The sequence below is a fragment of the Poromitra crassiceps genome (assembly GCF_964638095.1).
Source record: "Poromitra crassiceps genome assembly, chromosome: 1".
In the NCBI taxonomy this organism is placed as follows: Eukaryota; Metazoa; Chordata; class Actinopteri; order Beryciformes; family Melamphaidae; genus Poromitra; species Poromitra crassiceps.
In genome coordinates this window covers 13799029-13815598 of record NC_139623.1, presented here as the reverse complement: position 1 = coordinate 13815598, position 16570 = coordinate 13799029, and the positions used below count along the sequence as shown (strand labels likewise).

General features: G+C 45.8%; 1 protein-coding gene across 1 annotated transcript; it reads left to right on the top strand.

Moving 5' to 3' along the window:
* Positions 1 to 218: 218 nt before the first annotated feature.
* Positions 219 to 13550, top strand: trim46a (tripartite motif containing 46a; the record flags this gene model as incomplete). The annotated part of the gene is made up of 12 exons (XM_083644569.1): positions 219 to 278; positions 1436 to 1694; positions 2256 to 2406; positions 6491 to 6689; positions 6790 to 6936; positions 7283 to 7378; positions 7570 to 7823; positions 9578 to 9699; positions 10757 to 11086; positions 12166 to 12395; positions 12527 to 12594; positions 13121 to 13550. 12 exons carry the CDS (start codon positions 219 to 221, stop codon positions 13548 to 13550), a joined length of 2346 nt encoding a protein of 781 aa, XP_083500695.1.
* Positions 13551 to 16570: the final 3020 nt, after the last annotated feature.

Below are 16570 nucleotides of genomic sequence, written 5' to 3'. Positions count from 1 at the left end.
TGTATGAGCGAGTCCCGTTCGAGAGGAGCGAAACAGAACAGTGTGTGCGCCACAGCTCCTATCCAGCAGAGCACCAATTAGACAAAAACCTGCCGTTATCAGTCCAGGTCGAGGCTTTGCTTGATCTTGGGACAACTGACATTTCCCTGGCTTCGCCAGAAACAGATTGAGTCACCCTATCGCTGAGAGGCGCATATACACAGTGGCATTGTGAAGGCATGGCAGAAGCGGAGTTACAAACGTTTACCTCGATAATGGACGCGTTGGTTCGCATCAGTGTAAGTATTCGTTAAATTAGGCTGTTTTGTTCGATCCTTCCTAACGTTACTTGTGTTAATGCCATCCTTCCATTTCATCCAGGCATTTTTCAGCACCCCCGAACCAGATCCGCACACAGTTAGCCTGTCATCTAGGAGGAATGCAAGGAATTTTCCCCCATTGAATTTTTTTTGCATCACTTGAATCAAAAAGAGACGGGTTGCTTTTTGGTAGCGCTCCAGCACTGTGGGTGCACTGAAGGCAATTGGCCACGGATGACCAGATACTATAGCCTAACCTGGCCTCATCACATAAAACACTGTGGGTATGATGTTTGCAAGCCAAAATATACGATAGGCTATATAGCAGCCTATTGACAAACCGTAGCCTAGGCCTAGCTACAAATTCTGGCTTACAGGCCGCACACGATGAGAAAGCAGAGATGATGTGCGTTGTCATAGAAACGGGATGCAGCGCCTATAGCAGCTGCAGCGCTGGACCACGGCCTATCAGCAGCACTTGTGTAAAATCGGGGCACATGGTCCAAACTGTGTAGGGGGAACCGAAATGTTTTGCTCCCTTTGAAATAATAATATACAATAATGAAATCCCCTTTCTTGGATAAAGGCAATTATACTCAGTGACCGAGGCCTAGTTTGCCTGAGCTTGCCAACCTAATTCTATATCCGAATTTGTTAACATGCAGAACAGAAAGATGCAACTAGAAGTCTATTCATATTTTAGGGGACTGGCTAGCACCTGAAGGCAGGAAAGGATATTTATACGTCTTTTCCCACATCTGCCCCTCCTGTGCTCTGTATGACTAACATCAGTACTTAACCAGAGTCTCTTCACTTTCACTTGTTCTCCACTCCTACACAGGTTTGCCATATCTCATATATATATATATATATATATATATATATATATCGTATATCGTATATATATAGGGGGATATATATATCCCCCTATATATATATATATATATATATATATATATATATATATATATATATATATATATATATATATATATATATATATATATAATGTATGTATAATGTAAACTGATCCTTTACTTATTCCAGTGACTCAGCCTTGATCTGATCTGGCTTCTGTTTCCTAACTAATTCTAATTCCTCCATCACCCTCTGTTATATCCTCTCCTCTCCTCCAGTCCAACATGAAGAGCATGGAACGGGAGCTGCGTTGCCCGGTCTGCGACGAGATGGCGAAGCAGCCCATCCTCCTGCCTTGCCAGCACAGCGTGTGTCTGCTGTGTGCAGCCGAGGTGTTGGTGCAGAGAGGCTATCCTCCGCCCGACCTCCCACCGGAGCCCAACTCGCCAGCCTCCACCCCTAACACACGCTCCCCACGCCAGGCACGCAGGCCCGCACCCAGGACCCCCGACCGCCTGGAGCGGGTCCTCAGGACAGGTGTGGAGTGGGCGCAGTGTGTGTGTGTGCGTGTGTGTGTGTGTGTGCGTGTGTGTGTGTATCCATTTGCAGTAATTGGTTATAATTGTAAGAGTGTGAGTTTTTATGTGTGTGAGAGAGAAAGACAGTATGATATCAGCATCCAAGCAGATGACTGCAAAGTGACATCATCATCTAAAAAATACAAAGAGCATGATCTGATATGATGTCACTGTCCGGTGAGCATCTCGGTTTCAGAGCTCAGTATTTTATAGTATTATTTACTTTTTATGACTTATTTAACTATTATGTAGAGCAAGGGAGATGAAAGGAGGCAGAGGAGGTGAGGATCTGTCGAGCAGGTGTGTTTTCAGAGTGTGTGTCTTATATTTATCCTTTCTCTATTTATCACAGCGCTCTACTGTATATCTAGGTGAGGGAGGAATATCACTCTCCATATTTTTAGCTTCACTCATCAACCTCTCCTCTCACTTGTTTCTCTCCTCCACCGCCATCTCCATCCATCCATCTCTTGTGGTCCCTCCCTCATCTCTCCTCTTCCCCCGCATCCTCCCCCCACAGTGTGTGGGACGTACCCAGGGCGCAGGCGGAAGGACACGGCCCCTCCCCTCATGCTGTTCCCCTGTCCTTCCTGTCAGCGGGACGTGGAGCTGGGAGAGAGAGGACTGACCGAGTGCCTCCGCAACCTCACTCTGGAGCGCATCGTCGAGAGGTAGGCACCCACGCACAGGCAGCATGTGTATTGCTGTCTATGACCCTCCAACATGGCCTTTGGTGTGTTGTGGTCTTCCTCCTGTCTCTCATCCTCAGCTGACCAGTAACAGAGATCAGAAACCATGTGATGCTTGTATCCATCACAGAGGAGGGGGTGGGGGGGAAACAATCCCTTTAACCAGTCCTGCAGGAAATGAAGAAAGGCAGTGAATGAGGGGGGCCAGTCAATACCGCTTTATAAATGAGACAGGAAATCATTTCCTGGAAGGCGTTTCAATACCTTTACTCCTGATCCAAGGCTAAGCCTATGAGCAGATTGCAGGGACAGCTCCAAAACTGCAGTGGCGAGCGGCGGCTATCAAATGGTTAAATCTTACCAGCATTACACTGAAGGAGCTCTTATCCCTCTATCATACTGATCAGAATGAAAATCCCATTATCTCCTCTGATCAATCATACTGATCAGAATTAATATCCCGTTCTCTCATCTGATCAGTTCAGATCGAATATCAAAGTGAGAGGGAGGCTACTTTGGAGACGAGTGCTGGGGTGTTCACATCAGAGAGAGAGTTATGGGGATAGGCACTTTCCCAGTTTCACACGCAGCAGTTTGATGGGTGCAGCTGCTCCCGCTCCAGGCACTGCTTGTGTTTGGTCAGGAAAGTGTGACGATGCATGTTTTCCTCCTCAGGATGCACTAACGCAGGCAGCTGCTGGTGATGTATCCAGGTCAGGAAGTTAAAGAGTTACTCCTCACTCAGGATGCACTAACGCAGGCAGCTGCTGGTGATGTATCCAGGACAGGAAGTTAAAGAGTTACTCCTCAGGATGCACTAACGCAGGAAGCTGCTGGTGATGTATCCAGGTCAGGAAGTTAAAGAGTTACTCCTCAGGATGCACTAATGCAGGCAGCTGCTGGTGATCCAGGACAGGAAGTTAAAGAGTTACTCTTCAGGATGCACTAACGCAGGCAGCTGCTGGTGATGTATCCAGGACAGGAAGTTAAAGAGTTACTCTTCAGGATGCACTAACGCAGGCAGCTGCTGGTGATGTATCCAGGACAGGAAGTTAAAGAGTTACACTTCAGGATGCACTAACGCAGGAAGCTGCTGGTGATGCATCCAGGACAGGAAGTTAAAGAGTTACTCCTCACTCAGGATGCACTAACGCAGGCAGCTGCTGGTGATGTATCCAGGACAGGAAGTTAAAGAGTTACTCTTCAGGATGCACTAACGCAGGAAGCTGCTGGTGATGCATCCAGGTCAGGAAGTTAAAGAGTTACTCTTCAGGATGCACTAACGCAGGCAGCTGCTGGTGATGTATCCAGGTCAGGAAGTTACTCCTCACTCAGGATGCACTAACGCAGGCAGCTGCTGGTGATGCATCCAGGACAGGAAGTTAAACAGTTACTCCTCACTCAGGATGCACTAACGCAGGCAGCTGCTGGTGATGTATCCAGGACAGGAAGTTAAAGAGTTACTCTTCAGGATGCACTAACGCAGGCAGCTGCTGGTGATGTATCCAGGTCAGGAAGTTAAAGAGTTACTCCTCACTCAGGATGCACTAACGCAGGCAGCTGCTGGTGATGTATCCAGGACAGGAAGTTAAAGAGTTACTCCTCACTCAGGATGCACTAACGCAGGCAGCTGCTGGTGATGCATCCAGGACAGGAAGTTAAACAGTTACTCCTCACTCAGGATGCACTAACGCAGGCAGCTGCTGGTGATGTATCCAGGACAGGAAGTTAAAGAGTTACTCTTCAGGATGCACTAACGCAGGCAGCTGCTGGTGATGCATCCAGGACAGGAAGTTAAAGAGTTACTCCTCACTCAGGATGCACTAACGCAGGCAGCTGCTGGTGATGTATCCAGGACAGGAAGTTAAAGAGTTACTCCTCAGGATGCACTAACGCAGGCAGCTGCTGGTGATGTATCCAGGACAGGAAGTTAAAGAGTTACTCCTCACTCAGGATGCACTAATGCAGGCAGCTGCTGGTGATGTATCCAGGACAGGAAGTTAAAGAGTTACTCCTCACTCAGGATGCACTAATGCAGGCAGCTGCTGGTGATGTATCCAGGTCAGGAAGTTAAAGAGTTACTCCTCAGGATGCACTAACGCAGGCAGCTGCTGGTGATCCAGGACAGGAAGTTAAAGAGTTACTCTTCAGGATGCACTAACGCAGGCAGCTGCTGGTGATGTATCCAGGACAGGAAGTTAAAGAGTTACTCCTCACTCAGGATGCACTAACGCAGGCAGCTGCTGGTGATGTATCCAGGTCAGGAAGTTAAAGAGTTACTCTTCAGGATGCACTAACGCAGGCAGCTGCTGGTGATGTATCCAGGACAGGAAGTTAAAGAGTTACTCTTCAGGATGCACTAACGCAGGCAGCTGCTGGTGATGTATCCAGGACAGGAAGTTAAAGAGTTACTCCTCAGGATGCACTAACGCAGGCAGCTGCTGGTGATGTATCCAGAACAGGAAGTTAAAGAGTTACTCCTCACTCAGGATGCACTAACGCAGGCAGCTGCTGGTGATGTATCCAGGACAGGAAGTTAAAGAGTTACTCTTCAGGATGCACTAACGCAGGCAGCTGCTGGTGATGTATCCAGGACAGGAAGTTAAAGAGTTACACTTCCAACTACTGAAACGAGAGCAGGGTGGACTTAATGAGCTCAATCTTATTTGTTTTCAAGTTTTCTACCTCCAAGTTTCCTCTCTGTCCTTCTTTCTTCTGCATCATTTTACAGCATAATTTTACTGTTGCAAAATTGCCCAAGCCCTACAGTCATGCCTTCTTAACAACTTATGTCACTAAAGTTCCACCGCACAGCTTATTTGAGTTACTCACAGTTTGTTCATGTCTTCATGTGTTCTTGTTGGTGTGGCCTGGCTTGGCCTGGCTTGGCCTAGCTTGGCCTAGCTTGGCGTAGCTTGGCTTAGCTTGGCTTGGCTTGGCCTAGCTTGGTTTAGCTTGGCTTAGCTTGGCCTGGCTTGGCCTAGCTTGGCCTAGCTTGGTTTAGCTTGGCTTAGCTTGGCCTGGCTTGGCCTAGCTTGGCCTAGCTTGGTTTAGCTTGGCTTGGCTTGGCTTGGCTTGGCTTGGCTTGGCTTGGCTTGCTCTGAACAAAGTAAACTCAAATACATTCACAGGGCAGTAATTATACCAAGGCCAAAAGGCCAGTGCTGTGGATGCCCCGGAGAGTGGAAGTTATGCCCCGTCTACCCACATGGCCAGTTTGGCATGCCATGTTTGATGTTTTGAACTGGCTGTTGTGCCCTTAAAACAAAGCGGATTTCCATTGCACTCTGATCCATCTTATATGTAAATGGAACTGCATTTATACAGTATAGCGCTTTTATCCAAAGCGCTTTACAGTCAGTAGGTACATTCACCCATTCATACACCGATGGCGGCAGGTTACCACGCTGGCACACCAACGGGAGCAATTTGGGGTTCAGTGTCTTGCCCAAGGACACTTCGACATGCAGACTGGAGGAGCGGGAATCAAACCGCCGACCTCTTTTATCCAAAGCGATTAGTGGACGACCCGCTCTGCCTCCTGAGCTACAGCCGCCCTATGTGCTGTATCACACTGCAGCACTTAATTTTGAAAAATAGAAAATGGGAAAATGACTGAAAAAATGATTTTAATAAGCATTGGTTTTGGCCTTGGTGGTGCCCTACATTTTGGCTGTGATGTCCCAATAAATTTGTATTTATCAAAGGCCAAAGTGGCCTTGCCCTAAAAATGACTTAATTCCAGGCCTGCATTCATAAAAACCCAAATCAAATGAACTAAAAAGGAGCAAAACTCAAATAAAACATTATTCTTTCTGTTACCTATTCCTTTCTTTACACTTGTTTTCATTTATATTCTACTACTCTCTGCATTTCTGAGAACTGTGTCTCGATGGCGTCTTTCAGCTACTGCTGCTTGTGCACACCTTATTCAGTGGATTGGCTGGGGCACCGCCAGCCATCTGGTCCTATATTGTCTTTTCAACCTTTCACCTATAGGTGGCAGCATTGATCTTGAAACCAAACAAAACTGGCTCTAACCCTGAGCCTTCTCTCTGCCCTCTAGGTATAGGCACACAGTGAGTCTGGGCAGCGTAGCCATCATGTGTGGTTTCTGTAAGCCTCCCCAGTCTCTGGAGGCCAGCAAGGGCTGTGCTGACTGCAAGGCCAACTTCTGCAATGAGTGCTTCAAACTCTACCACCCCTGGGGAACGCCACGAGCCCAGCACGAACACATCCTGCCCACCAACAACTTCAGGCCAAAGGTTTGTCTGTGTATGTTTGAGGGTGATTGTGCTTTGTGTGCATGTCAAATATAGCTTCTTTTCTATTGCCGTGGTACCTTACTCCTCTTTTGGCCTCTAGGTCCTAACCTGCACAGAGCATGAGCAGGAGAGATTGCTGTGGTACTGCCGTAACTGCCAGAAGTTGCTGTGCCCACTTTGTAAACTCCGCCGCGTCCACCATGGACACAAAGTGCTGCCTATGGTACAGGCCTACCAGGCGCTCAAGGTGGGTACCGGTCCGACGTAAGAAAGATGGGAAGATTTTGACTCCAGATAGAGGAACCTAGGAAGTGAAACCATCTTAACTGAGTTTATTTGACCAATCATAGACAGAGGCAGGGTTTTCCAGTTTTCTATACATTGTTTAAGTATTGAAACAAAATCACCAAAATTAAACTTAAATATGAGTTTAGGATCTCTGGGTATGGTCAAGCCAAGATAGGTGAGGTTGTCCTTTGCCAATTTGAATGGGAGATTTTCCAGGAAACCAGGAGTAAAGACATCAGTGAGAGGCATAGGGTCAGGATGTTGTTAACCTTGGAATGTCAACTTTGGTGTTGGTGGTCCTGTAGGACAAGATCACCAAGGAGATCAACTACATCCTGGCCAACCAGGAGAAAGTACAGAGCCAGATCACTCAACTGGAAAGCGTTATCACCCAGATGGAGGTGAACTATCTTTCCCCCACTTCTCTCTCTCTCTCTCTCTCTCTCTCTCTTTCTCTGGTTTATCAAAGTATCCATCTGCATGTTTGTTTAGATTCCTAATCTATCATCATCTTTCGCATCAGCAACGTATTTCTCTCTTCATTTCTTCCCCTGTCTCCATGCATGTGTCCCGCCTCCCCCTCCCTGTGCAGGTGAACAGTGCGGTGGCCCAGGAGCAGCTGACCCAGTGTATCCGGGAGCTGGGGGCAGCTCTGGCGGAGCGTCAGGGGGCTCTGGCCCTGGCGCTGGAGGGGGCCCGCAGCAGGAGGTGGGAGCTCCTGTCTGCCCAGGTGTCAGAGAGGAGAGCGCTGCTGGAGCACGCTGGCCTGATGGCCTACACACAGGAGCTGCTCAAAGAGACTGATCCACCCTGCTTTGTCCAGGCCGCCAGAGTCACTCACAGCAGGTCCAAACACAACACCACACACATCGAGTTCAATCAGAAACTTAGGAGGAAGGAATGGATTACATTCTGCTCTTTTTTTGTGCCTTGCTTTAAGGTGAGATGTTTTTAAGATTCAAGATTCAATATTTATTTGCCATGTCAACAAGTTGATTGGGATTTGTCTTAGTGAGCTCACATACAAAGACAAGCACATAAAGCCATGCATTCACACAATACAAAACAACAATGGAAAGAACATGATTTGACAAAACTGCATCCTAATACATTACTGCAACGCTGTAGTAACCATAGGAAGGGGGGGAGCAGCAACACTATATAGTGTTTAAAGTGCCATGCAGGCCCCCTGGAAAGTGCTACAAGTGCATTATCTGAATTGTACAGTTAGTGTGTAAGATTAAGGGTGTTTAGAAGGCGGACAGCTTCAGGGTATGTGCTGTTCCGAAACCTGGATGTTTTGGTCTTAACACTTCTGAATCTTGTCTGGGAGATTGCATCTGATGATCTTGGATCCACACTGTGACTTTTAGAAATCCATTGGGTTTGATTCGGTTTAGGATCTTTTTGTATTTTTTAATCATTACTGTTTTTCCCACGGCGCAGTCGAGGGCGAGGGCATCAGAAGCTAATTATTCAGGTCAGGCAGTCAGTCAGGAACGCTTAGTGAGATGTCACTTCGTGAGATGGCCTCTAGTTTCTCGTCTGGCGGGCGTTTGGGTCTTTACGCCAATCACGGTGCTTGAACACAACTGGGACACAACCGGGATGCCGGCCAACTTTAAACAAGCGCACGTTCAAATGCCAAGCACAGACAGTTTACTCTGAGCCATGGAAATCCAGGTTGTGTTGTGAAAATGGTGAGAAAGGACATTCTTTCCTATTTTCAATCCAGTTTGAGTGCAATGTGTTCAAGTGAATTTAACTCGTTTGTTTCTGTGCAGTGCCCGTTCGCCCCGTTGCTGCACAGAGCACTGTTTACTTGACTTACTGTTTATTCAAAGATGATGAATATTGAACGTGTTGCGTGTCCAAACTGTGCCAAATCCAACACTGCACGACATGTCCTTGGGTCCCCCAGCAACACACCAGCCAAGTGTGAAGTAGATCGCTTCTCGAGACATGCGAAGGATACACAGACAGACAGACAGACAGACAGACAGACTTGCTTTATATGAATGCTGAAGTAGCTCCATTATGAGCGAAGCTAGGCTGCTGTGTTTCTGCCTCTCCACCATGTTGACATTCCAAAACAGCCCAGTGGACAGAAATCTCGTGGCATAGAGACAGTCGGTATGTGTGGGAATACCCACAAAATGTTATACGGCTGGGGTAAAACCGCCCATATATCTCAATAGGCTGACTCACCAAAGGAAGGTGCTGTGGCTCTACACTACAGTTTTGGGGATTCTAAAGCAGAACACAAGACGTCTGTTCAGATGTGCGTTTACTGCGGTGGTCAAATCCCTGATCGTGTGTCTGCCTGGGCTAGGCTAGCAGCTAAATTCTAACTTTGCTGAATGGATCATGGGGATTTACCCCACCCTGACCACGCCCCCAGCCAGGCTGAGCCAGCTATGACGAGACATCGCCTCAACCTATGGGACACATGCGCTGTGGGCCTGTATATGTGTACTTGTTTTCAATCATCTTACTTCACCCCGGCCCCCTCCCCCATCTCTGTCTATCTCTCCCCCTCAGGCTGGTGAAGGCCATAGAGAACCTCCAGTGTTTCATCTCTGTCTATCTCTCCCCCTCAGGCTGGTGAAGGCCATAGAGAACCTCCAGTGTTTCTCTGTCTCTGCTGATCCCTCCTTCAGGCACTTTCAGCTGGATGCATCCAAAGAGCTCAAGCTTCTCAGCAGCTTGGAGTTCATACATGGTGGGTTATGCGGGCGTCTGTGTTTCTGTGTGCACCAGATAGAAGCAGGGTAGGTATGAACATGGTGGGTTATGCGGGCGTCTGTGTTTCTGTGTGCACCAGATAGAAGCAGGGTAGGTATGAACATGGTGGGTTATGCGGGCGTCTGTGTTTCTGTGTGCAACAGATAGAAGCAGGGTAGGAAATTAACTTTTTTTTAACAAGTGTTTTTTTTTTTGCCCTTGTGGCCCTTGGGGCATTTCGGATCATTTCCATGGCAATTTTATCAAGCGTTCCTCGCTGCCTTGCGTGCTCGCCCGCTCAACTGGCAGCACTCATTTCTACCTACCATGCCTCGTTGGTTTGCCCTCGGGGTCTCGCCCACTTTGCACAATGGAGCAATTGTGGGCCGCGGATCCTCACCTTATTATAGTAGTGAGATGTTGGGAAATACCTTAGTTCTTCTGTGTTGCATATTCAAATTTATTTTTAAGTTCAAACAATCACAGTTAAAAATCAAAATTTCCTATCTCAACAACACTGTTGATTGTCTGGCATGTTATGTATTGTACAAAAACCTTTCAAATAACATGCCCTCTTGCAAAAGACAAAAAACATATATGTATCAACCTATCAATCAAAATAACATGTACTACAATCACATTAGGCCTAGATACTAACATGTTCAGTATCTTCCTCTCCTGTCATGTTAGCTAGTAAACTAGCTGGCCAGCTAGCTTGCGCAACCTGTCAATGAGGCAAATAATGCTAGGAGGAGGGGGCGGGAGTTGCATGGATGCGTAGCTGGCCATTTTCGAGTCAGACATTGCAAATCCAGAACAACATCCAGACTAAATACAGAGTAATGTTAAAATACAGGAAGTTAACTATTTATTTTAAGGGGGCATAAAAGCCCTCGTCATCCCAATTCCACGGGCAATTTTAGATTTTCTTTTACAGGCATTTTGCCCCAAGCTCCTGTTCATTTCTGACTATGCTAGAAGTGAAAGTACATTTTACTGTGATAAATTCATGTAACCTGCTTCTGTGTCTTTTGCTTGCTTTGTTCCTTCCACAGCCCCACTGGCTCCTGTAATTGACACCCAGAAGACTCTAGCATATGACCAGCTGTTCCTGTGCTGGCGCCTCCCTCAGGACTCGGCCCCCGCCTGGCACTTCTCTGTGGAGTACCAGCGGCGGACGGGAGTGACCGGCACCACGTGGGGCGGGACCAGATCCCCTGACGCTGCCGTCTCATGGCTGCGTCTGGACGATGTGGGAGGGACCAGTGCTGTGGTCGACAGACTGGAGATGGACAGTGTGTATGTGCTTAGGGTGAGAGGCTGCAACAAGGCGGGGTTTGGCGAGTACAGTGAAGAGGTTTACCTGCACACTCCACCGGCACCAGGTGACATATCCACCCATATGAGTCACATCAAGGTTCCGCATTTCATTCACGGGGGGGGGGGGGGGGGGGGGGGGGCATTTAACAATCTTTTTTCCTTAGGTTCAGTTTTAAAATTTGATTCTTCTTCAAATGAGTGGGCAGGGATAATTCTGTTTGTTTCCAATGCAGTTTCACTTCTTTCATGAATTTCAAAGAAACGAATGTCAGTATCATGTAACACGGCAGAATAAGGCATCATTAGTATGGAGAAAATGGCATTTGATTCAAGAATAATCTTGAAATAAGATGATTTGCATTAAAAATGAAATTGTCACCACCAAATCACCACACTGACATACCCCCCCCCCCCCACTTGTTCTAAGAAAAAATATAGTTTTAAAACTCTACTAAATTACTACTATTTTAAATGGCTTTATATATTTATACATTTTTGCATTTTTACTAATTTTGATATCTCTTTTCTCTCCATCCCTTGATTTCCTTAGTTTCCCCATCTTCTTTTACTGGTAGCATGTGCACCAAACCTCCTCCTTTGCATTCTAGTTTCATCTCACTCTGCCTCTTCCATTCTCCCCTCTATACTCTCAAAACTCCTTCTTTCTTTGTTTTACCCCTTTACCATAGTCATGCATTTTCACTTACCAAAATGCATTCATTGATCAATAAGTTCACAATATTTGATCAGTTTAAACAATGGGTGGTTAGACTGAGTGACACTTACCATGTAGTCAGCTCTACTCTATTTCTCCCATAGCCACTTCTTCCTTCCTTCTGCAAATGCTCCTTCCATAGGACTAATTCATCTCAACGTTTCTCTCCCCTCTACTCCAGCACTTATTGGGTGTTATTCTCCCTTCTCTCTCAAATACGCCTTCTCTTTTGATCTGCCCCTTCTCCTGTCTCTCCTTCACCCCTCCATAGCTCTTTCCATGATGTATTCAGACTTGCTGTAGTCTGGCTCTGTCTCTTCTTCAGGGTCTAGCCCCTCCTCCCTCCTGACTCTTTCTTTCCTTCCCACCTCTCTCTCTCTCCTTTCCCCTCCTGTCCCATCCCTCGTTCCTCCTCCGCCCTGCTGTCAGTGCTGAGTTTCTCCCTGGACTCTCGTTGGGGCCTGCACGCTGACAGGCTGGCCCTGGGTAAAGGTCAGACCTACGCCCGCAGCGTGCCGGGCCTCTCCCTCCTACAGGCCGCCGACCGCACGCTCACCTCCTGCCATTTGACCTCTGACCTGCTGGTGGCTGACTTGGCTGTCACTCAAGGCAGACACTACTGGGCATGCTCAGTGGAGCCTGGCTCCTACCTGGTCAAGGTGAGGGGGATGATGCCTGTTGCTCTGTTGGTTTGCTAACATAAGGTATGGAATCAGCTTAGTCCCTCAAACTGGACTGATTTGATGACAACTTTCTCTCTCTCTCTTCCTTCCCCCCACCTCTCTCTCAGGTGGGTGTAGGACAGGAGGCTAAGCTACAAGAGTGGTTTCATCTCCCCCAGGACATGGCCAGTCCTCGGTATTTTGTCTCCTCTAGTCCTTCTAAATATGAACTCTTGAGCAGTTAGCCATTCATGATTTAACAATAGTTTTGGTTGCTGTGACAGAAACATGAATAGTATATAGACTGTTTCAACTTGACAACATAAACATTCTAAATGAATCTCAGCGTACTTCCTGTTGCAGTGTTTGCTAATACAATAACGGACAGGGAATAAGCTAGGTTTCAAACTGTTCCCTAGCAACAGAATTCCAGTGAAACCATCTATACATTTACCATCGTCATAGGCATACTGATTGACAGCAGCCATTATAATGTCAATATGTATTCTGAAACTTTGAAAGTTTCCCTTGCAGTAAAAAATAAATAAATCTAAACGTTGGAATTAAATAGATGTGTTTTCCCCCCGTTGTGGTGGGAAACGCAGAGCTCCAAGTAATAATATGCTAATATTCCAATTTGTACATTTCATGTCAGAGTCTTTTCCTCCTCCCCATTGCTTTTCTCTCATTGATTCTCTCTCTCCTCTCCACTTCTCCACCAGGTGTGACCCTGACAGTGGCCATGACAGCGGGGCAGAGGATGGCCAGGACTCTCCTCCCTTCTGCTTCCTCACCATGGGTATGGGCAAGATCTTGCTCCCCAAAGGCCATGCTCAAAGCCAAGGCCAGGGGCACAGCCAGGGAGGGGCTAACTCACATGCTAACCTGCCTCACCCACACACCGCCCCTCTGCCGCCCCGGCTGGGGGTGTGTCTAGACTTTGACAAAGGACGTGTCACTTACTATGATGCCCACTCTCTGCGTGTCCTGTGGGAGGGACATGTGGATTGCTCCACCCCTGTTTGTCCGGCCTTCTGTTTCATTGGCGGAGGGGCCCTGCAGCTGCAGGATCTGGTGGCCAATCGGAGCGTAGAGGAGCCGCCACAACGGAGGGTCACCATCCAATCACGTGCAACAAATCTTGGTAAATAAATTGTAACTGAGACAGCCGTTAAAGGCACAGTTCACCCAGTGATCAAAGTTTGTCTTATGTCAATAGAGCTAAAGGTGAGTTACATTCACCACTAGCTAATGTGAGGATCCAGAGGGTGTGATTCATGAATTGCCTTGATATTTGTGAAACTTTGACACTTGATTCAACTATAACTATGACCACGGTTACACTTGTCATTTCAATGTCATTTTTTAGATTTGATCTTAAAAAGAGCTAGTTCTTTATTTTACACCTGCACGGCCAGAAAACATCTCCCGTGGCTGTATTTGATTAAATCTGCGACTGCATTATTTTTTCCTGCTCTTTCTCTCTTTTTCCTGCTCATATGGACATTGAAGTGATTTCAGACTATGCAGAATTCTGTTGCAGGGTGAACCAAACACAATATCAGGATAGAATATTAGGAAAATATGTTTGCGATGTAAGTCAAATCTTTTACATTTGTCGCTTAATAGAGGGTATGCACTGACGTCACTTTCCCACCGGAACACGCCCCCTCAATCGGGACTGAGTGGCAAAACATTGAGCAGGTTCCTCCCTGTTGTTTGGAGCAGCAGGTGTCAGTTATCTAGGCTGATGACTGCATTCAAGCTGAATGTTCATGCTGCCACTCAGGGGGCGTGACTCTGCCTCTGACATCACATGCATACCCTCGATTTCTCCTGGTATGATTGGATGACAAAAGTTGCATGCCGTTGTCAAGTGTAACTCGGGTCTCTAACTTACACATGCTGGGAAATGATTGTCTCCATGTAAAAGCACCTCAAATGTACTCTATGTTTACTTTTCTATCTCCAGCATTCATTTTCTATGTAATGTCAGTGCTAATGATGTATTACAGTATCATGCAGAATAGGAGGTTGTGAAGGATCACGCATCTCCATGTCTGTACAGTCCCTGTTGGTCTTTTACATCTCCATGTCTATACAGTCTCTGTTGCTCTTTTACATCTCCATGTCTGTACAGTCCCTGTTGGTCTTTTACATCTCCATGTCTATACAGTCTCTGTTGCTCTTTTACATCTCCATGTCTGTACAGTCCCTGTTGGTCTTTTACATCTCCATGTCTATACAGTCTCTGTTGGTCTTTTACATCTCCATGTCTGTACAGTCCCTGTTGGTCTTTTACATCTCCATGTCTATACAGTCTCTGTTGGTCTTTTACATCTCCATGTTTATACAGTCTCTGTTGCTCTTTTACATCTCCATGTCTGTACAGTCTCTGTTGCTCTTTTACATCTCCATGTTTATATAGTCTCTGTTGGTCTTTTACATCTCCATGTTTATACAGTCTCTGTTGGTCTTTTACATCTCCATGTTTATACAGTCTCTGTTGGTCTTTTACATCTCCATGTTTATACAGTCTCTGTTGGTCTTTTACATCTCCATGTTTATACAGTCTCTGTTGCTCTTTTACATCTCCATGTCTGTACAGTCTCTGTTGGTCTTTCACATCTCCATGTTTATACAGTCTCTGTTGGTCTTTTACATCTCCATGTCTATACAGTCTCTGTTGCTCTTTTACATCTCCATGTTTATACAGTCTCTGTTGGTCTTTTACATCTCCATGTTTATACAGTCTCTGTTGCTCTTTTACATCTCCATGTTTATACAGTCTCTGTTGCTCTTTTACATCTCCATGTTTATACAGTCTCTGTTGGTCTTTTACATCTCCATGTTTATACAGTCTCTGTTGGTCTTTTACATCTCCATGTTTATACAGTCTCTGTTGGTCTTTTACATCTCCATGTTTATACAGTCTCTGTTGGTCTTTTACATCTCCATGTTTATACAGTCTCTGTTGCTCTTTTACATCTCCATGTCTATACAGTCTCTGTTGCTCTTTTACATCTCCATGTTTATACAGTCTCTGTTGCTCTTTTACATCTCCATGTCTATACAGTCTCTGTTGCTCTTTTACATCTCCATGTTTATACAGTCTCTGTTGCTCTTTTACATCTCCATGTCTATACAGTCTCTGTTGCTCTTTTACATCTCCATGTTTATACAGTCTCTGTTGCTCTTTTACATCTCCATGTCTATACAGTCTCTGTTGCTCTTTTACATCTCCATGTCTATACAGTCTCTGTTGCTCTTTTACATCTCCATGTTTATACAGTCTCTGTTGCTCTTTTACATCTCCATGTTTATACAGTCTCTGTTGGTCTTTTACATCTCCATGTTTATACAGTCTCTGTTGCTCTTTTACATCTCCATGTTTATACAGTCTCTGTTGGTCTTTTACATCTCCATGTTTATACAGTCTCTGTTGCTCTTTTACATCTCCATGTTTATACAGTCTCTGTTGGTCTTTTACATCTCCATGTTTATACAGTCTCTGTTGCTCTTTTACATCTCCATGTTTATACAGTCTCTGTTGCTCTTTTACATCTCCATGTTTATACAGTCTCTGTTGCTCTTTTACATCTCCATGTTTATACAGTCTCTGTTGGTCTTTTACATCTCCATGTTTATACAGTCTCTGTTGCTCTTTTACATCTCCATGTTTATACAGTCTCTGTTGCTCTTTTACATCTCCATGTTTATACAGTCTCTGTTGGTCTTTTACATCTCCATGTTTATACAGTCTCTGTTGCTCTTTTACATCTCCATGTCTATACAGTCTCTGTTGGTCTTTTACATCGTTGCTGTTTTGCACCTCAAAAGGACTTGGATGTGTTACCATGCTCACAGTTGCCTCAATGTCTTCAAATTACAACAGATACCCCCCCCCCCCCCCCCCCCAAAAAAAAGATTCCAATGAATGATACTCTCATTACACTGGCTGACGTAAATACATTTCAGTGTTTTACATTGTGAGGACAGATAGAAAAGTAGATACTTGGTCAGTGCGGTCTTATACTGTGGTGTTGTGAATTGCACATGAATATGATGTAATGATCAGATATGAAGTTAGGACAGGGCTATAGATGACAAGGTAACCAGCGGAAGTCATAAGAGTTTACTCGTTTATTTTATGAGCTTGGTAATATATTTTT